At 38.7% G+C, this 22078-nt stretch overlaps 1 protein-coding gene across 1 annotated transcript; it reads right to left on the bottom strand.

Annotated features, from left to right (window-relative positions):
• Positions 1-2482: 2482 nt before the first annotated feature.
• GGPS1 (geranylgeranyl diphosphate synthase 1) lies at positions 2483-21695 on the bottom strand. The gene is made up of 3 exons (XM_026845254.1): positions 21568-21695; positions 12396-12466; positions 2483-8838 (listed from the first exon to the last, which is right to left on the bottom strand). The coding sequence occupies exons 1-3, from the start codon at positions 21632-21634 to the stop codon at positions 8077-8079; spliced, it is 900 nt and encodes a 299-aa protein (XP_026701055.1). The 5' UTR covers positions 21635-21695; the 3' UTR covers positions 2483-8076.
• Between the last annotated feature and the right edge of the window lie 383 nt (positions 21696-22078).

Raw genomic sequence — 22078 nt, 5'->3', positions numbered from 1 at the left:
CTTGGGGCCTCGGCCAGCCGGGGAGTAGCCACAGGTTTGCGGTGGGCTTGTAAGGAGGCAGGGACGCTCCCCCAGGAAACTGCTGCCGCGTTCATGTTTTAAAGCAGCATGTGGTAAAGCAGCAAGCCATACAACTGCCAGTCTGATAGCGAGCAAGATTCTATAATAACTGAGCACGTGGCTGATCAATAATTAAAAGCAAACACGGGTTCACAGGGCTTGATCTTGCTAGGCTACTCTGGCTGGGTTCATCTGGGATTAAACCAAGCGTTTCTTAATCCAATGTCATGGAAATCCTACTTAGCACGTTTAGAAGCAAGCAATAGACGTTCTTCTGCCTCAGTGCAAGTTGTGTGTTGAACAAAGGCAGGCAGGCCACATTTAAAGGCTGGGGCACTCCTCAGGGAGACAGTGACGAAGGAGAACTTGTGGGCACCTTGATAAGCAGCACCTGGCCGGAGGAGCGAGTGTGCTGCTGGCGTTTCCATAAGCAAGCATACACAACACATAAGTTGTATTTAGCAATACTGCATTTATTTCAACATACACTATTTGAGAAAAATATCACCGAACTGGAAGAGCTATAACAATTACAGAAAACAGCTTATAAAAAAAGAATCAAGGTGTCCAATGTGTGTAGATTACAAGCAAAAACTGAAAGACCTGACTGCACTCTTTAAGTAGCAGTTGCTGGGGAACAGAAATTTAGTGAGAGCTCTTCAGCTCCATAGAGACAGATATGACAAGATCCAATAGTGTTCACAGTTGTATGGTTATAAAATCAAAGTATCCTAGTTGACTTTTTCCACATTTGTTAATCTCTGATGTGCTTCATATTTCAGTCTTGTAACTTAATTCAAACAATATTATTTGAATTTTAGGACCACAGACTGAACCAAGCATGATAAGTAATCAAGAAGCTATTTCAGTGCTGTGTCTCTGCTGCTGTTACACTGAATAATTCCATACACACTTTTGGCAGGCAGCATATTAGTACTCTTTGCTCTGCTTCTGTAATACTGATTACAGAAAACAAGTACAGATATTTGGTAACACTAATATATTCCAATCAAAATAACCTGGTCCAAGCCCCAAATTAAGGTTGACATATGGGTGATTCCCACAGCCCTTCACGAAGAGGGGGTGAGTTTGCCTTTAGGCTTCCCTCCAGGGTGCAGCGGCCTGGCAGGGAGAGCCATTGGGTAAATGAGCCCCAGGTGTCCCACATTAAGTAACCAAGGGTCAGGTGTCCCACTTGGGGATAAAAGCTGGGACCACTTGCAGGCAGAGCAGTGTCTGTCTGTGAGGTGGATGCACTGTGCAGAGTTCCCTGTTGGGGAAGGACCTCCTGCCTCCCTGGGACTGGGCTCCAGTCAGGTCTGGCTTTTGTAAACATGGCCTGTGTAGAGATGCAGTGTGTGGCTTCCTTGGTCTTATGTGTTTGGCTTGTTGACTTGGTTGTCTCCCATCCCTTCTATGGGAGACTGCATCTCACCATTTATTCCACCCATTGTTGGTTGTGTGATGTCATTGTTGGGGTCAGTGGGATTGATGTTGATTATGTATAATTGACTGATGTGTTTGTACCCCCAGTGCTCACCCATGTACTGACTCTCTTGTATAAAATACAATTTGGTTATTGGTTCATCTTTATGCTGGCTGTGTCCTTTATGCTGGGCCTGATAATTGGCAAAACACCTGGATAATAAGTAAATTCTTTGACAGGCACATGGCTTGTATATTCAAGCAACAGGTTTTGAGGGCATGCTTTACTGTCTGGCATTAAACAGCTGCTCCCCAGAGGAGCATTTGAGCGAAGATAGAGTGAAGTCTTTACCTTAGAACCCTCCTTTGCTAAAGGTAGTATGTTCTCTTAGCCCAACTAATATCTTGGGGGAAAAAAAAATACCTTAGTCATTCTTCCATGCTTTTGGTGGTGTTGCTGTCTCATCTGGGTTTCTGAGCCCCTTTATCTCCTGCTGAGGGCATCATTTGAATGATCTGTTCTGGTTTTAAACAATACTGAAGCCACACAGATGGTGGTATGGCAGGAGAAACAATGGCAGTAAGCCTCTTGCTCTCCTTTTGCAACTCATTCACTGTTCCCAAGTAAAAACCTGAGAGCATGCTCTACTTTGTTTGGCTGTATGTCAGGAAAGGTGTTGAAAACAGCATACTCTTCCCTACACCCCAGCAGCATGTTTGATAGGTAATTTGGCTATTCTCAGAATTTACATGCATGTTGTTGTATTTATTATTTCTAAAATGATCATGAGAATAGCATAACTTTATATATTCTTTCTATTTTGTTGCATTTCTTGTTTCTTCTGTTTTAGTACTGTAATCAACAGCTACAATTCATCCAAAGTGCTTGACAGGAAACAGGAGAGCCTCAAAGCCAATAAAACAAGACCAATTTAACATTTTCACCTTACCCAGAATTGCAGCTTCCTCATTTTATAAGCACTTAAGTGAAAAAAGATTTAACTTCAGAATTTATTGAACGTTCATTTCTGTTGGTGTAAAATAAGACGTTATGTTTATAGCACAGTTTATACATTTCTGGGAATAGCAATGACAACTCCTCCATACAATTTCTACTTTGACCTGTACACCCCATCCCATGCCCCCAAAAAAGAGCATAAGTGGCAATAGGTTCTTCAGTTAAAGCCACAGAAAAACTACAGCAGTTAGTTCCATGCTTCATGTATTAACACTACAATTATCTGAAATTCTATTTTTAGAGAACTTTGTGTTTTTTCCTTGGAAATACTTTTTTTGTTTTTTCTTTTAATTTGTTCACATGACCTTGGTGTCAGTCTGATTTTAACAACTTGGGGTGGTGAAAAGTTATTATGCCTCGCTCAGCTAACAAATTCACTGTGGAAAAACATATGCTAGATTACAGCAAGAGAACAGGCCAGTTTGTGTATTTCAAAACAGCATAACCAAAAATGTGTATGTTTGTCATTTGTCCTTTTTACAGACTTCAATAATTACTTTACTGAAAGAGTAAGTAACTCATAGCATACAGTCCAGAAATAGCAACTCAAATATCATGAAGAGTGAAAATAATTTACTGTGATCCAGAAAAGACAACTGCTTACTGGCAGCCTATAATTCATATACCAACAGAGCAGAGAGTATTTTCATGGAGTTCAAAAGCAGAAAGTTATCTATGATTTCCCTTCACATCAGAGTTAGTCTTCCACACAAATTCATGCCATGTTTTGCAGTGGTCTCCATGAAGTGTCATGATAGGCCTTCTTGGGGTATCCCTCAGAGTTCTCTGTGCTGTAATAAACTGAGATGCTCAGTAAATACCTTTTTCAATGAGTTAAGTGAGAACTTACTTATTCCATAGGGTACACAGGTGAGGAACACTATCAGGATTCATGTTTAACCTGCATCTTTAGTATAAATTTTGCAGATAATATGCTTGACATTGAATTAATGAATTAAGAGTTATTCCCAGCCACACCTCACAAAGGTGCTTTCTAAAGTAATTACAAAGAAAATGCTGCAGAAGAGGTGAACACAGGTGCTCAGCTATAAGCTTCCCAAAAGTTATCTGGGAAGGATGTCAATGTGAGGTAACAATCAAATCAAGCAGGCACATAGATTATGGTTTACTGGCCTCAATAATAGAAAGATTTTTAGAGGAAAAAGAAATACAGTAATGAAACTATGTATTCTGTTTTAGCTGTACCTTTAATCAAAACTTTGACATGATATATGCAAGTTATTTATATAACCATTAGAATAAATACATTTTAATTTAAGTATCTCTTACATTCTGTTTGGAAAGCACAAGGGAAGCTCAAGGAAAATAACCACACTCTTTAGCCTTTGTTAGGAAAGTGAAGGAGATGCTGTAAGACAAGGTGAAATTACATGAGAACCTAAAATGTATTTTCTTATTCTCTCAAATCCTTTACCTGGTTCTGTTCTTGCCTCTGTCCACCTGCCAGCTCTGACATTTATCAGTCTCTTGCTGACCCAGACAAAAATTAACTTCTCTTCCCCAGGGGTAGTGAGTTCTTTCACAAAAAGGCCTAACAAGCGTTATCACCAAATCAAAACAGGTATTGAAAGCAAATGGGTAGGAGAGGGAAAGGAGCTCAAGCTATACAGGACACAAATAATTTATGGCAGTATAAAATACATTACAGTCTTTCACTTGGGAAAAAGGTTCCAGGCATTTCAAGACTGCAGAAAATCTTGGATTACTTTTGTGAATTCAGAGGATGAGGCAAGACTTAATGTCTCAAAAGCAAACTCAGGCTATTTTATTTGTCCAGGATCAAAACTGAGTTTGATGGTATTGTGTGTGCTATGGTATTAGTAGCAGAATAGAAATGTATCTGAGAAAAAAGTTACAATGAAAGTGCTAAGCAAATAATACAAAAAATATAGTAAATATCAAACCTGAAACATGATTAAGACAGAACAGAGGAGCAACAGATGCCTATATAGCTCTTGCACACAAATAAAAGCTTGGCCCAATTCAGGGGTTCAAATCAGTTTTATATAGGAAGGTGCAAAAAACCCCCCAGATGCCATGTTTTATATAATGTTAGGATTTTAACAATAACTGGGGAAAGGAGCCATTAATACAGAAAATTTCCCTATTTCCTACATTTCCTCCCTGCCTCCACATGGAGGCATTTAGATATTTAATAATTAGAAAAATCAGCCATAAATTTAAAAGCATAAAGGATTATCAACAGCTACTTTCCCACTGCCATTAACATTTTCAGGCTGTTTTTTCAACAACTGGCTGATACATACAAAGTTGCTCTTAGTGGGTACCTGAAGAGACTGAGTTCAAAGGAAGACAAGCTACCTCCTCACGAAGGTACTGAAATGATGCAGTCTTCAGTATAATTGATGGGGATAACATCAGCCTTTGAAGAAGCAGAGATAGATGTCCTATCCAAGGGCTGGCCACTCAAGGACAGGTAACAGCATTCACTTACATCCAAGCAAGCACAAAATCTGAAAACAGACTGAGGTAGGGGAAAATACTGGAGACTGATGAGTATTTGCATTTCTCTTTATACACAGTGCAAGAGCTAAAGCCCCAGGAAATGCAGTAGTAACCTGATCAAAGTAGAACTTGTTGGAAATGATAGGAAGATGAGGGGAACAGTTCTGGCTCAGAGAGACTGACATTGAAACTAGCATCCCCTTTGTTTACCCATAGACATTTCCACTTGCAACTCAGATTTCCATTCCACAGCAATGCAGCTCTTGTGAAGATCACAAAAAAAACCCTACTCCCTGTATTGTGGGAGGCATAGCAACAGAGAGCAGCACTTACACAACTAATTTCTGCAGCCATGAGAACTCTCATACTGTTTTAAGAAACTGATTTTCCTAACATTTCTTAACACCAAGAGCTTGTACCACAGCCAATATTGGAGAATACTGATGAGGATGCACAGCCTCATCTTATGGCACCAAATACAAAATCTACCTTGACTATGAAGTATCATCACTGATGATGCTTAATATTTAAAGATGTTCTACCTGCTTAACAGATGAAGGGGAAAGATCCCAGCCTCTTCCAACTCCTGAATACATCAAGAAAAACCCTCAGAGGCCTCAGTTCATCCTAACCAAAGTGAAGAGCAATGATACTCTGCTTCTGGGCCTTTTGAGATATACCATCAGGGTATGGGGTTTGAACACTGATATCAAAAGCCTTGAAGGCAGAAGAGCAAGACAGAACTGCATGGTTTGTTGGTCCAGCTTTCTTTTCCAGGGGCACTTTTCCCTTCTTACCCATTTGTGGTTTAAAGGGCCTAGAGCTGGAAAACTTCCAATGTACTTACTCCTAAGTTAATGCAGGCACATTATGATATGGTATTAGAACAATACTGGTGTGAGTTGCCAGAATGAACCAAAGAAGTGACAACATAGAAGTCTCAGATGGTAGAGATTTTATACAAAAATAAGAAAAAGGTAGCTCATTAAAAATGTTTGTTTACACAAAACTTTACATCCAGCAACTAAGCAGACATGAAATGGTACTAAGTGCACTTTGCATATTGTATGTGTCAGTTACAATATCCTGATAGGCACAAGGTATCTTTTACAGTAAAACTAGGAGATTTTCCTGACAACAGGAGTTTTTCCAGTGCTCTCCCTCATTCAATATCAGCTGCAACAGTGTTTAGAAACTCCCAAGACATGGCACAAAAACATTGTACTTCACTGCAGATAGTATTTTCTCATAAAATATTAAAGATTTAACAGGCTTACTACTAAGCACTGGAAGTTATGAAAAAGGTATTACATTTTACTCTCATTAACATTAAAGACACCTTTCACCAACTCTAAGCTATTCAGCCCTGGCAACCAGGCCCATTCAGTGAAAGTGCTATTATTCCGTGCCTAATCACGGAGCAGACAAAGATGTCTCCTCAGCATGTAGATAAAAGGGATAGTCCATCATCCATAACTGCATAATGTCTGACTGAAAGCAGTCATTTGGAATTTTTTCATGCTTGACCACTTTCAGAAGAATCTTAATGCTGCCCAGGGAAGACATTACAGCAACCTTCTTCAGTTAGTCTTCTGCGGCTGAGACCATGACTCTCCCTGCTTTCCAGGTACAGTAAACAAACACCTGCATAGAACTATCCTTTAGCTGTCAGAAGCCAAGTACCTCTGGCCATTTCTTTTGAGAGTATGCTTGAGCTAGCACCACTGCTGATAGCACCAGCCCTACCTTTGATCCAAACCATTATCTCCCTACACCAAAGCAAAGCTTTATATGCCTGTGAAGACTAAGAGAACTGAACCTGATTAAAGCCAGCCCAGCCAAGAAGAAACAAACACCTCTGCTAACACTTTGTTCACCTTTATATATATCCGTTTATATACGGATGAGCAGAGAGTTTTGTCACTTATCAGCTCTGCTCCTCTAAATATCCCTCTAAGTTCTAGTTCTATTTCTGTATGTCTATGTACATAGTTTTAAAGCATTATTTAAGCAATTAACAAAACTGAAATGGTATTATAGCTTGTAGAACAAGATGCTGTACTCTGTTTTAGCAAAAAATTACAGAACTTGTCTCTTTGGAGAGACCTGTAACATGCCTCCAGATAACAATTCAGAACAGGAATCAAGTATGAATTATGAATCAGCTCCTGGAAAAGCCCCTCTCAATTATAAGCAGAGCTTAGAGACCTGCACCAGTTATGGTGCCCTAAAGTTACCTGGTGTGAATCCAATTCCGTTTCTAGCAGCAGCTTACTATGTTGCTATTTACAGTTACATGTATGAGCTCTAATGCATAGCTTTAATTCCCTGGCTACAAAATATTTCAGTTTATAAATTTAAAACCAGGAGATCAAAATTATTCACTGCAGAGCTGGCATCAGCAGCAAATTTATGCTTTGCTGATGCAATGAAATCTTTTCTCTAAGATACTTAGAAATCTTTATAAAGTTACTACTTCAGACTAAACATTAAGTCTTACTTGCTTATAAAATACTATCTTCCTTAATTCACATGCCACAAAATATCCCCCAAAGCTGGATAGGATATTAACTTTGAACTTAGTAAGCTGATCCATCTGATATTCCCAAGTCTAACTTCAAAATACCACACAGCAGTTCTATATGCATTGTGGCAGCAAGTATCTTTTATTTAACATTGTACATTTTGGTTTACTAGAGCATTGTTTGAAAATGCAAAATACTCATGTCAACCTAACTTAACACAGAATTTTGGCCAGAAACCTACAGTAACATAGTTAAAGATGTGAGAGTTTTAAGCCTGAAATAATGCTGATGATTGTGCAAAGAAGATCACATTTAGATTCAAAACTTGTTTCAGTTCTAGTACATCTGCTTTAACAAAGCCATCTGTAAGCAGTTACAGTTAAGACTGTATAGATAATAGGGTATATATTTCAATACTCAATGAAAAATTGTTTTAAAAGAATAATTTCTGTAACATGGCCACAAAAGAAAGTTTTAAGCAAGACCGATTATCACATCTCTCAGATAGTGTGGTTATTCCCCCATTTTAAAGAGTTTTAATCCACCCCAGGAGTTAAATTTTTAATTTTCAGTTTCTTTGAACATTTTGCTCAGGTGTTCAACTAGTGCTACAAGCTCAGGGTTTCCCCCAAGTGATTCAATTTGTTTATAGGCTTCACATTCAAGCTCTTTCAATGTATTTCGAGTGTACTCAAAGGAACCCATATTTTCAAGGTAATGTACACAGTATTTTTTTATATCTATGTTCTCTGTCCTTTGACGTAAAATGTTTTGCACTTGAGTACTTTCAGGTCTTGACCAAATTGCATGAATGGTTGGGAATGAGAACTTGCCCTCAGTTAAATCTTCACAAAAACTCTTGTTTTCACTATATTCTTTGGAGTGCAAGTTGGCATAGTCATCTCTTATTTGGAAGAAGAGGCCAAGTGTGTTAAGAAGTGGCTTTAAGTCTTTTTTGTAATTGGAGAACAGCTGCATGAGGCCTACAGCTAATCCAAAGAGACCACCTGTCTTTTGCAGAACCATAGCTTTATATTCAGCTTCTGTAGGACAGGTGTAAGTATCCCTCCAATAAATATCCAAGCCTTGACCTTTATGGAGTTCCAGAAGTTGACGGGTAAAAACTTTAACAGCATCTGGATGATCAAGGGTCAAAACCTTCTCTAAGCCAAGGAAATACACATAATTAGCACAGTTGATTACAGATGGAATTCCATAGATACTGTGTGCCACTGGAAAGCCCCGTCGTAGCTTTGAGTTATCTTCAATATCATCCACAAGTAGGCTTGCATTGTGCAACATCTCTGTCACTTCAATTATAACCTATTACAAGAAGAGAAAGTTATTAAGTCTCCCACCATAATTTAACCTCTGGTTTTGCAAAACTTTATTTAAAATTAATAAGGTTTTAAAGAATTATATTATCTATCATTGAGGTTCCCCTTTAGACCACTTGCTTTTACTGTTAATACAGATTTAGGATTCTCTTCATCAGCCAGTTTGCTCTAAGTTCTGGATCATGTGGTCTCTCTTGTGTAATGTTTTCAGATTCAAAGTGAACTTACTCACTGAAGTATTTCACCTTGCATGCTCCATTGTTGCTACAGTTCTAAAATATGTCACTGTCTAGGAGTCATGCAGTAACTGTTATTAGAAACATGAACAGAGGAAGAGAAAAGCAACACAGTGTTGGGACAAGTTTAGATTCACTAACCTGAGATCTTCCTAAGTCAGTTCTTGAGAGTGTCAGGTATCATCCATTAACACATTTGTCTTAGAAACCTTGTTTTGATAAGTGGGGAGAGTTCCTCTTTCTTTCCCCATGCTTTGTGTAGTTATTTTCAGTACTGAGCTCTTAAGGGACAGACCATTCTTTCTGAAACATCATTTGGAAAATTCTTGGCAGAAAGGTAACAGCTACAACTTGTTTTGGGAAGTTCCTACGCACTTACTACTTGTTACTAGGTAGACCAGTATCATACACCACCTGAAGTACACAAACTTAAGAACATCAAGCTTGTAGCTGACTGCATTTGACTAAAAATTAACCCTAACGATTCCAAAGCAGGACAATTCAACAAGAAATGAAGAGTTTTAACACTATATACTGTTTTTATTGCACAACTACCATGCAAGGAACAGTTATATTCAGTACTTGCTTAAATGGAAATAAATTTAAGCACGTAAAACTGCATACCGCATGAACTCACTGCAAAACACACCTGATTAAGACATGATTTTAAAGCTAATGAACCAATTACACTTGGTGGCTACAAACACCACAGTCAACATTCATTGAAACAACTGCTTCTAAAAAAATACTAAGGCCACCATTAAATAGTGACAAGTACCTAGTACTGGGTATTCCTAATATTCCTATTTGGTGGGTGCCATAGCAAGTAGTAAAAAGGACTTCACAGCAAGCATTTTCTGGAGCAGCAAGCCACCTAGTGTTCAGTGACTACTGTCCCAAAGATTAAAACCCAAAACCCAGCAATCTAATTGTTTGTCTAAGATATGACTGCAAGAACAACCTACTTAAATAGCACTAATGACTCATCTACCAGTTAGAAGTGAGCCCTACTTTGACCTGTAAAGATTATGTTGTCACCCACTGATTTTATCAGAGGACAGAATTGAAAGTAAAGAGCAAAAAAGTTCAGACAGCAGAAAACGCTTATTTATAAAACAGGAAGTAGCCTGAGGAAATGAAGAGACTGATTTTCATAACAAAAGCTGAAGAACCAGTACAGAGTCTTATACTTTCTTACAACCTCAGCCTATCTAATCAGTAGCTGCTGCACTATCACTTCAACACACAGGTTTCTACCTCCTTACATGCAATACCTTAATTTGCTCTGTCCTGTACTAGGCCATTTCAGTGCCTTCTCAGAAGAAAGTTCATCTGCTAAACCCAGTGTTCTCTAATTCAACAAGCTGAGTGTCTCAGTGCACCATCAGATGGGTACTAGAGATGCAGTAAGTTGGGGGGTGGGGAAGAGATAATTTGGCTGAGAAAAAAGTGAAATGGTGGCAGCCAATAGTGAAATCAACTACCAAGGAAAAGTAGCCTCAACTGTATCGTCTAAACAGGCTACATGAAGATCTAAGGCAAAAAAAAAGTCCCATAACCAGTGCCAGAATTCAGATTTTTAATATAAGAAATACAAATAGCAGAAAGGGAATCAGGCTGCTGGACACCTGGGATGTCTTAAGCAGATTACAAGAGATGTCAAAGATGACTAGAGGTAGTCCTCCAGACTTCAACAAGCTTAAGTTATTATAATTAGTACAAGTATGCACAAAATCAGTAATAATTGTGTCAGGTTAAAAGATGACAGGGTCTTTTGTTCTCAAATGACCGGAAGAATAAAAATATTAAGTTTTATCACAACAGCTTAAGTGGTAAAGGAAACATTAAAGCATTGTCTTTCTTCATAAAGATAACCAAAACAAGTGGTCTAAGTTTTCAATAATGCTAACATGATTATCAGTTTAAAGTTGACAGGTAGAACTGGTAACTTCTGTTCAGAGGCACTGCATCTTTAATTTAGTATAGTACATGAGAAAAGATGGACCCATACTGTCACAGGTGCTCAGCAAAACAGCAAGAGGCAACAGTCAGACTGTAGCATAAGAAATGCTAACAGAATGGACAGAAAGGAAAAGTCTGTTATCATGGAAGGGGTTCAGCACAGAAAGACAGGCCCTGAGAGGCTGAAGAATCCACATCCTCAGATTTTCAAAACTTAGCAAGGCCCCCAGAAGCCTGAAGTAGCTATGAAGAAATCCTGTTTTAAGCAGAGGGTTGTCCTAGATAATTTCTATAGGCTTCTTCCAGTTTGAGTTCTGATCTATATTAAGACTAAATCCATACATACAATACACAGGTTGCTATATAATACATTTTACTTGGGTATGTAGCTGAGTGCAAAGGGTAAGATGTGTCTAGCTGGAAGCCAGAATAAATCTGGCTAAAGATATAGACAGGTTGAAAAAATAAGAGTTACTAGATGAATGCAGCTCCTTCCTTGTGTAAATCACTTAAACCATTTTGTTACTTGAGGACTAGGAAGTAGCCTCCTCTCTTAAGCCACCCTAAAGAAGACTCCACAAATGCAAGATACTTCTGTCAACAATTAATGAAATTAACTAGGGACCAGCTGAGTAGGAGTCAAAAAACATAAACAGTTATTTTAATTCCTTACATTGTCTTGGGCACAGGGAATCTTTTGCACTCCCCATATCCAGTTTAGCAAAACTGTTAGTCTAGACAGGAAGATAATGTTTCATTTGACAAGACAGAGTTTAAATACACAGCCACAAATCTTGCACAGATCTGTCCAACAGAAAAGCAAAAGGGAAGGAGAATTCCCAGTTTTATTCTTTTCATTAGGGAGTAAGGACTCTAGACTGTATGATAAACCCACAGTTTTAGGTCCAGAATATGAAGTGCTCTGTGAAGTTGATTTAACTGCTGTCTGTTATTCTTGTATCACAGTCGTAAGATTTTTATTTTTCAACCACTATATTTGTGTAGTTTATAAGCTAACTGTCTAGCTTCTTTCATAAGTAATTTAAAACTCTTGTTAATAACTGAGTGATGTTAAGTGGATAACAATGGTAGCTGCTTATCTATAACTTAGAAGGTTGAGCACACTTGGAAAGAACTAACTATTCTACTTAAGACAAGTAATTTCTTTAGTGTTACATCACAGTCAAAGCTTTGCCCTAAAGTTGTTTTCCTGAAATTTTACTTTAATATATTCATAAATTAGTGCATTTAAGATTTCTGATCATTTATGCTATGTTAGAGAATCATCTCTTATCAGTAGTCTTGGAAGAAAGATAACAGCCCTTTAAAAATAGTTAGCCAGTACCTGTATTTTATCTTGTGGAACATTCAGCCAGTGATTAAAGGCCTGTGACAGTTTGGTTCTCACTTGCTTACCTACAATAAAAATATTATAGTTCATTATTAGGGCCAACAGTTTGTCTTAACAACAATAGCTGACTTGAGAGAAGTAAACTGATCAGTGTGATAACCTGAAAGCAGAAAATATATCAGTGTGTAGCTTATTTCCTCATTGTATAAACATCAATTATCAGCAACTTCCATTTTAAACATTTCACAGTAATATGCAAAGCACTTTTACCAGTTACTGTATTTAGTTGTGGCAGTTTAATTAGTAAGTGGTCCCGAGAACGTTGGTAACCTGTACAGCTCCGCTTACTACATCTGAGAGTAAGCCCTAGTTCGCCAGGCATGTTGATTTTGTATATATACAGATTAAGAAGTTTCAGTTATGATTCATTATTAGTTGGAGATACAGATATTTGTTGAGTATCTATTTCCATCCATTTTTAGGTCTTTCTCCTGTAGTACTCTTCACTTGCTATTCATAATTTGTAAAACAGGGAAGTGACATTTGATATACTTAATAAATAACTCTTAACAAATCTGAACAGAACATTCCAAAGAGAGTAGAACTTTCCAAGAATTCAGATATTTATACCAGAAAAGCCTACTTACAAATAACAGGATTTGTTCTGCTTTGGCTAATTCTAGTTTGGTGGAACCCTGTTTCATAGGAATGAAAGATCAAAAATCCAAGTTCAGTGTTAAAATAAGCATCACTATTAAACCCAGATAAGATTAAATCTGCCTTGTAAAGTGTAATGGAAGTTAACCTATATGCCTATAAATTATTGATGCCAGCTTTCTTTAATAAATTGCCAGAAGTCATGTACAAATTCAGTGTCTACTGATGATCAATATGAAATAAAGTCATCCCCTACAGACGCTGAGACATTGCTGCTTCTAACTTTGAGAAGTTCAGCTACATACAAGATCTCTGAATAACTGCAAGACGGGTTTAGACAAACAGCTCTGCATACGTAGCTCACATCAACAAGGCCTCTGGAAAGAGTTTTACATAAACTTCAAAGCAGTGTGACCTAGACAGTGGGTTCCATACCCAAAGATGTACTGAGACTTGACCTAATGATTCTGCAATATTAGTCCTCACATTGATGATGCATCTTGCCCATAGCACTGAGGACATTTCTACATTTGAATCTCTCCCTAAGGCTTCTCTATCACTGTGTGACCAGCACATACAGAACAGAATAATAAAAGTGGGTAGATTTAGCAGTGTTATACCCTGGAGAAACCAGACTAAGGATTTTTCCTTTTCTAATTAAGTCACCACCAAGTTAGCAATAGCTTTGTGGTTTGGGCTCTGTAGCAAGGGCAATAACCTTCCTTCCTGGCTCAGAGGGCTTCAATTTTTGCCTCAGTTCTCAAAGATTTCCACTGTTTCCTATCACCGCCATATTTTAGTTTTCATCAGAAGGGACTAATGAAAAGGTGTGTCTTCTTTCCTCTAACAGCTTTGTCCTCTGGCTCTGTCCTGTATGAAAGGGCACTCTTACCTGGGCTTGTGTTCTCCATTTCTGCTGTCTGGGCTCAGTTTTAAACACTAACAAATTTCTGCAGAAGGGAGGGATTGTTTTGTGTCAAATATCAGAACAGATATTTTAAGCTCCTCACGGCTGGCTTTCTTTCTATCAGGAAAGTACATAACTGGTTCTAAATTATTTTTTCAAAACCTGTTTATTTAAATCAATAATTTGCTGACTTAGAAGTTCACTATTTTAACACAGGTAACCAGAATTCAAATTCAAATTCAAGATTTGGAGTACTACCCAAGAGTTTAAAAACCTCTTACATTAACTAAGGACTACCGTTAATTCAAGTTAGACCGGTTTCTGACAACATCTGTAGATTGAAACACTTCAAACACTGAGACTTCCCACCTTTCCTCGATGTGGTTAGACCAGATTTTAGCCAGATTGGTTCCCTGATCTGACTCACTGCACAATTGTGACCACCAGTACTGTGTAAGGGGAGGGTCAAAATAACCTGCATCAGAGGTTCAATATTTTGTTTTAAAATAATGGCATAACTGAGGAGATATTTTGCTCAAAAATTGATAATAACTGTTACAAACATCTGCCAAACTACATGGCTTGCCAGTTAAGTATTAACAAGTATTTCAGTACGTCCATAAAGAAAACTAGTCAGATAGTATCACATTAAGGAAGTGTACCTTATCTTCAGCTCTTTATTCACTTCTTAATTACATTGATACACACAACACCTACTTTTTTTTTTAACATTAAGCAGCTAATTCTGTTTTTCTGAATGTGTTTCCTAGAAAATATGCTTATGGAATGCTGGATGTTCAGCAACAAGTGTTATTTCGTCATGGGGAACATAACTACTAGCACACACTCTAAACGGATTATTAACATGCACAATGGATTTAGCCACTTTAGTTCCTTAGTACAGGCAGCATTTGAATTGTTAGACTTGTCTACCTTGACTAACAAGGCTGTCTAGACACTGACTATTCAAGGAAAAACCACTACATGCATAGCAAAGCATTCATCTTTCCTTTTACAGGTGCAGATTTGCTTGCGTGAGCCCCTTTAAAAAGGACATTATTTCTACATAAATGTTATTTTATCTTGTTCTGAAGTCAATTCTACCAAATTTACTTGATATTACAGTAATTTTCTGTATGCATGTTTTATGCCTACAGCCATGCTATGATGGCAGAAGACCAAACCCCTCTAATACTGATCTCAAAAACCTAGATGCAGAAGCCTCCATTCCTTGATACACCTCTCTTCTCCCCAAACTAGAGGGGACAACAATCTAGGGACACTAGGACAAAAGTAAAATGAGTAAAACTTAACTCTGGCAGAATTATACAGTTTCTTCACTGTCATGTGTCACTGCTCTGTTAATTATTTTAAGCAGACTATTGCAAAACTGAAGAATATAGAGGTCTGACTTCCAAAATTAGAAGCTCTTCCTACTGTATAGAGCTCTATAATAGACATTACTGCACCAAGCTTTTATCAGTTATGCTAAATGCATTTGGTTTAATCTACTTAAGACCTCAATATGACCCAAATCAAACAGCAACTATGGGAAGATTTTCTCCTTAGTAATGCCAGATGTAAAAGGTGAGGAAAAAAAAATATTCAGAAGCTGACTGACAAAATTCCTTCTACAGATAAGAATGTAAAACCCTTATCCTTGAAACAAAGATCAAGTTAAAGATGCTGTACTGAGGACAATCCCTCCCACCCCTTCAGACAGATAAGATGCTTCTCAAAAAAAAGAAAATCAGCCTGACTTACTTTCTATATACCCAATTGTTCTTGTGACAGGGTACAGACCTAAAACCCACAGACCTTCAGCTCTGGACAGGGTCCTGATTAGTATTTCTTCACTCTTGCTGCATTAAAGTGACCATAAATTATGCCCTTAGGGCAGCACCCCACTTACAGTGAGGGTACATAAAAGGGCTAGAACAGCATGGTAAAGAGCAGAGGGACTATTAACCTAGCCCTCATTAGAGTCTCACTAAGCTAATTCACCTCATTACCCCAGCAGAAAACTGTCTGCTTTTTGCTAGGTTAGCTTTCTGCCAGCTTTATACTGAGTCAGCTTGTGAAGTAGATCTGCCAGAGTTAGTACAGGGTAAGCAGCAGATGCTGAGAGCCATGGGAAGGGGGCATTCCCCTTCTGGAGGAAGCAAGCTACTGTATTACCTCAGCTATATTGTACACTTTCATGTTTAGCTCTGTTTTATGATGGATTAGGGTTAAACAGATAAATTCCCCAAGCAGACCTCCCTACACAGCTACAAGAACACTACAGCCAGCAAGTGAACTGCAGGAAGAGAAGCAAAGAGAGCAGCCATATACACTTTTAAACCTGGGCAGCCACTTATGACAGATCAAGGTCAATGTAGAATTGTTTAGCTTAACTCTTTCAAACCCATTCAAAATGGGGTTAACCTCTCCAGGGTTGTGATCCTGATTTTTGTCTTGTTCCTTGTCCTCAGGATCCTGAATGCTACTATCTCATGGTCCCTGCAGTCAAGGTTGCCCTGGTCATGTCCTAACCAATTCTTTGTTGTTTCTAAGTGTGAGGTCCAGCATAATGTCTTCCTTCATTAGCTCCTTTATCACTTGTGTTAGCAAGTGGTCACTAGTGCATTCCAGAAACCTCCTGGGTTGCCTGCACCCTACTCTGTTGATTCTTTTACCTGATACTAAGGTAGCTGAGGTCTCATGAGGACCAGGGCCTGTAAATATGAAGCATCTTCCAGTTGTCTAAAGGCCTCATCTACTTCCTCCTGCTCAAGTGGTCTGTAGAAAAGACTCACTATAGTGTCACCCCTATTGATCTGCCCCCTAATCTTAACCCATAAACTCTCAACAGGCTTATCTGACCTAAGGCATAGCTCCATGCAGTTCAGCTGGTCTTTCACATAAAAGGCAACTCCCATTCCTTGCTATCCCAGACTTCCTTCCTAAGCAGTCCATACCAATACCTTGGAGGACTCTAGCTATGTGAGCTATCCCACATCAGATACCCCAATAAAACTGCAGCCATCTAACTCATCCTGCTTATTCCCCATGCTGTATGCATTTGTGTAGAGGCACTTCAGAGAGGCACCCAATCCTGCAGATCACCAGAAAAAGTGGGAGCTTCCCCCATCATGTTGTTCTGTTCACACTTCCTTGTTTGAGTGCATCCACCTGGGATGGGCTGCCTTCAGGTGTCTCTTGTACACATCAGCCTACACCCATTGTCTGTAAGTTTACCATTTCCTTACTTGACTGTGTGTAGGCATTCCCCTCTATTGTAATTTCTACTTTAAGTCCCTTGTCATCAAGTTGCTCAGCCTGTTGGTAGAGACACTTTTGCTCTGACTTGGGTAGGTGGATGCTATCTTCTCCTGGTAGTGCTTGATCTACAAAGGTAGTTCCATGGTCATAAAACTCAAATCTCTATCAATATCAGCTGTGCAACTCACTAGCTGTGGACAGGCAGGATCTGTCTGTTCCTCTTGATGGTGAGGGGAAGGGGGTTGAGGATCATGGAGAAAAGTCACCTGGCTTCCTGTGCCCTTGGCCTCCATTCCAAAAGCCATGCTTGATAAGCTCCAGGCATCCCCTTGCTATATCCTAATGTGCTCAAGAGGAAGAGCTGCAGGGTTAAGTAGTCAGAGGGTGAAACACCTTGGCAGTCCCTCTGTAACATCACTGATCAGTTACCCACAAGCAGCTAACTTCCCTAGGACAGAAGCTCAGAGAGCTCACTACTATCACTTGCTGCCGCCACTAATGCTTTGTTGTATACAGAGCTTCCAGCCATGTGTCTTCTTCCAGTGAACTAAATTTATCTGACAATTATACATCAGCTCAAGGAACAGGACCTTTTCTCCTGGTGCTAGAAGCCATCAGCTCCCAGCCTTCACCACCGTGGGAGTATGTATTTCCCATCCTGATATACACAGACTGCTCCTGCCGCTCCTTCAATATACCTGGAGGTTTCAGGCTCTTTCACAGCATGAGAAATTACAAAAAGCAAGACATTGCAGATGATCCGCTTCTGCTGCTCCTTTGCATGGTGACACACATTTTCCACCACAGCACACCTTTTAGGGGCAGGGACATCACTTTCTTCTGGTCCAGTGGATGCCCCCAGGCATCCCTGCAGCTCAGAACCTGGAGAGCTGCAGCCTCTCTCAGGAACTTGACCCAAGTTGAGGCCTCTGATGCACGAGGTGTAGTTGTGCCAGTGGTAGGGATCATGCCCTGCAATGCTTACCTCCTTCGCCAAGCTGGTCAAATGCAACAACCCAGTAAAAAAAAGCTGGAAAAAAAAAGCCACTCTTGATTGTTTAGCTTGTTGAACAAGCCCAGGAAAGGCTGCAGCCAAGACCAGAGGGACATGAAAGGGAAGATGCACAGTCATCAATGGGATCAGAATCTACCCCTTCCAATAGCAAGCTGTTTTCTATGTCAGTTTTACTGCAACCGAATCTCCACATACTCCTTAGTGCTGCAAAACAGCTACTGCTGTTAACCCAGCCATTTGGAGATAAAAGATTCATCATGTGTGAATCAGGCCATTTTTGAGACAAACCATATTGGAATTTGTGAACATTAGTCCTATTTATTGCACTTTGTTTACAAAACTGAAGGAATCTAGAATACTAGATTAAGCAGAACACCACTATAAACTAATATTGCACTGTTCTACTACAGTAAGATTTTACAAGAAAAGTTAGTTTCAGAATGTATGTTCTCTCAAGCACTAAATTGTTACTGAAGGAATAAACATTAATCACCATACTAGCAGTTAAAATAGTCACACAGTAAAAAAAAAAACCTTAAATCTAGTAGCTTCTAGCCTAGTGCTGTTGAAGTCAAAGAAACAGACAAGCTTAGCTTCAGTATCACCCCCAAACTGTTACTATTAAAAGTCTCATTTCATTAATGGGAAGCAGAGTAGTCAGCTTCAGTATTGAGGAATTAATCCTTAGCAGTTATAAAAATTTGTGTTCTTGCACCACAGACGTTACCAGGCACTTTTTTTCCCAAACAACCTTAATACTGTTACACAATCCCTTTTTATGTAAACAAAGTCTGATATGTATCTAAGTTCTTTCACGTTCTCATAGGTTACTAAACCATCTGGACAGTTTGTTTTTTAACTAGTCTTAAAAGATAAGCAAGTGGACTATTGTAGGGCCACAAGTGTATGTATTTGATACTCAGACAAGCTTTCTGCAAGAGCCTCTCAGAGCTCAGGCTGATCCAGCACAAACAGCTCCTTGTCCCAGATCACTAACAAGACAAGAGAAAATTAACTAGGCAAGTTTTTAGCAGGTTGGGTGATTGATACTACTTAATCGTTTGGCTAGCAAGCTGGGAACTGGCACCAGTTAAGAAGCAGGAGAATAGTGCCAGAAGCACAAGGAAGATGGAATGAAACTGCCTCTTTCAGCTCAGGCATCTCATTTGGGCTCCACCCTAATTATGAACAGCTAACATATGCCCAGTTTTTTCCTCGCATCCAGAGTTGGCACTGATTCCAAGGTTCACACAAGTAACTGCCTCCTACTGATCTGTACTTGGCATAGCTGACTTTGGGCAAAGCCAGTGTTTCAGAAACAGTAAACATCTGGCTATATGATTGCGAACCTTCACTGCTTCACCAGTTACTAGGTACAAGCTTTCCACAGGTACGCACCACTTTTACCTGCCTGGTTTAAGAGAAGTCTTCCCTTTTGAATCACATCACCACTTCTGCATAGAAAGAAGAGTATCTTATCTCTCACCTTCCCCAAAAGATAAATGAAATAAACAAGAGATCAACATGTTGAAGTGGACAATCAGATTTATGATAGTTTAGCAGGAGAGGACGTAAAATGCTTGCACTGTCAGTAAGTAAAACATCACCATAGAGTGACCAAGGTTGAATTCACTCACAAAGTATAGTAATTTAGCCACAGGAGTCAAGGTGGGAAGGTTAAGTGTATATCCTAGATGCATCATTTAAAGCAAAAGATAACTGAAGAGATCAGTCAAGCACTTTTGACCATGGAAGCTTTTGGGCACTTTTTGCCTGTTGTATATTTCCTACCAGGAAGCTGAGCTTCTTTTGCTAGTACCTACCATAGCTTAAAAAATAGCTAAAGCAACTAAAGATGCAGAGGTGTTACAATATACTGTGATTATATGAGATAACCTAACCAAACAAAAAGTACACTTAAAGATGTTGGAAGAAAGTAAATTTCTTCAGGACCAGCTCTTAGAAGGCTCTTCGGAATATTGTAGACTCATTTTCAAGGTAGCTCCCTAGCAAAACCACCACCCAATGCAACATAGCCAAATGGAATATACTGTAAAGAAATGGGAAATGAGTTTTCTGGCATTAAAAAGGCATGGTACTGCCAAATTCTTTCCTTTTCTTATTTTTCAACTCAAGTAGTGCTAACTGCCAAGTCAAATGAAATCACTAATGTAGACAAGACAATCCTGGATATTTGTAGAGATTTTTCAACTCAAGTAATGCTAACTGCCAAGTCAAATGAAATCACTAATGTAGACAAGACAATCCTGGATATTTGTAGAGATTAATAATGAAATTTATTATACACAGGTATAATGAATTAGGACTCACAAGACCCAGTCTGCTGATATACAGGTCTTGTTGTAGATGTGCAAAAGCCACTTACTTTGTACTATGCCTGTAATTCATTATGATAGTTGTCTAGACAGAAGGTCTTCTACCTGAGTCAGATATAATTTAGGTCAGAATTATTTTCCTTAATATTTACCACATTTTGTACCTTCCTTAACTCCACCAATATGCAGTATAGGCTGGACAGAATTCAACCACACAATAGTCCAAATGACAAAGTAGTTCCACCACTATTTTTACAAAGGTAGTCACTTTGATAGCTTGTATGGTCTTCCTTATGCTTTAGGTGTTAAGTAAAAGCCAGAGCAAAAAATCTGTCTGTTTAGTCAAAGAGGCTTCCCAGAGGCATATCCATACAGCAGTTCTCTATCAAATTGCCTCCCAAATTCTACTAAAATAGGTACTGTTCAAGAATGAAAACTACATTTGAATGTGATGCTAGTGACCTGATACCACACAAGGACTGGCTGATCCTCTGGAAAGTGAAGCAATCCAGGGACAGCCAAAATTGGCTGTAAGAACACCAGGCTCTACAAATACTAGGGCGAAGAACTTACACAAAAGAACAAGGCTATTAAAAAACCCAACCCACACAACTCCATTGAGTCCAGTATAGTCAGCAGATAAACACAGGGCTGACAACGTTTTGTTCTTTAAGAATGGGATCAAGTCTTCAGTACTTGCCCTTATCAGTTTTAAAAAGTAGCAAGTCAGCTACTCTGAATGGAGAGCAAAGTAACTGAACTACTACTTATACTGCAACAGACTCAAGAGCTCTTCTACCAATCTCACTAAAAAGGGTGGTTCTACAAGAGGAAGAAAAGAACAAATTTTGAGAAGTGTTACTTCCAGTTACTCTTAAATCCACAAATCAAGAATGGATAAACTTATTGGCTTATACTTCCTGAGACAAAAGTTGCTATAAAAACAATTTTTATATTTAAAAATCAACACAGTACAAAGAAACTTGCCTGGTAGTTGAAGTAAATACTGGTATGGCTCTAGGATTCTTTTAGAAGTTTCATCCATCTCATCCATTTCTTTATTTTGTGAGAGGTAGTTCACTGTTAAAGAAAGTGTTATTAACACTATTTAGATCAAAAATAAGGGAAGTAAAACATGCATACAATTAATAAAGCCAGCTGACTTCAAGATTAGGTGCAAATATTCCAATTCTGAACATGCCACCTTTAGTCAATACTACCTTCATACATAAAAAAGTTTTCCAGATGTCATTTAGAAAAGAAACAAGTATGTGTACTAAATACAGGGGTTTTTTCATTATTCATAAACAAGTATGTGTACTAAATACAGGGGTTTTTTCATTATTCATAAATAATGTTTAAACCAAGTCCTGGACTTTGTTTGCTCTTTTATATGTATTACTTACATGATAAAGTATTTAAAACATTAGCAATCACAACAATGAAGCTGCCACTGTAAGTCTTTAGAGAAGACACTCAGCACATACAAAACCTCATA

This window comes from Athene cunicularia (genome assembly GCF_003259725.1).
Source record: "Athene cunicularia isolate RWA chromosome 3 unlocalized genomic scaffold, athCun1 chr3_part1, whole genome shotgun sequence".
Taxonomy (NCBI): domain Eukaryota; kingdom Metazoa; phylum Chordata; class Aves; order Strigiformes; family Strigidae; genus Athene; species Athene cunicularia.
The sequence above is the reverse complement of the archived record's forward strand: the minus strand, read 5'-3'. Positions and strand labels throughout refer to the sequence as shown.

Bases quoted from the DNA above. Each gene is read 5' to 3' on its own strand.
- GGPS1 (XM_026845254.1), bottom strand. From the start codon at position 21,634: ATGGATGAGATGGATGAAACTTCTAAAAGAATCCTAGAGCCATACCAG. The intron at 12,467-21,567 runs GCAAGTTTCTTT...TTTTTATTGTAG, and splicing joins GTATTTACTTCAACTACCAG to GTAAGCAAGTGAGAACCAAA. The intron at 8,839-12,395 runs GTACTGGCTAAC...TTCTTGTAATAG, and splicing joins TTCCACAAGATAAAATACAG to GTTATAATTGAAGTGACAGA.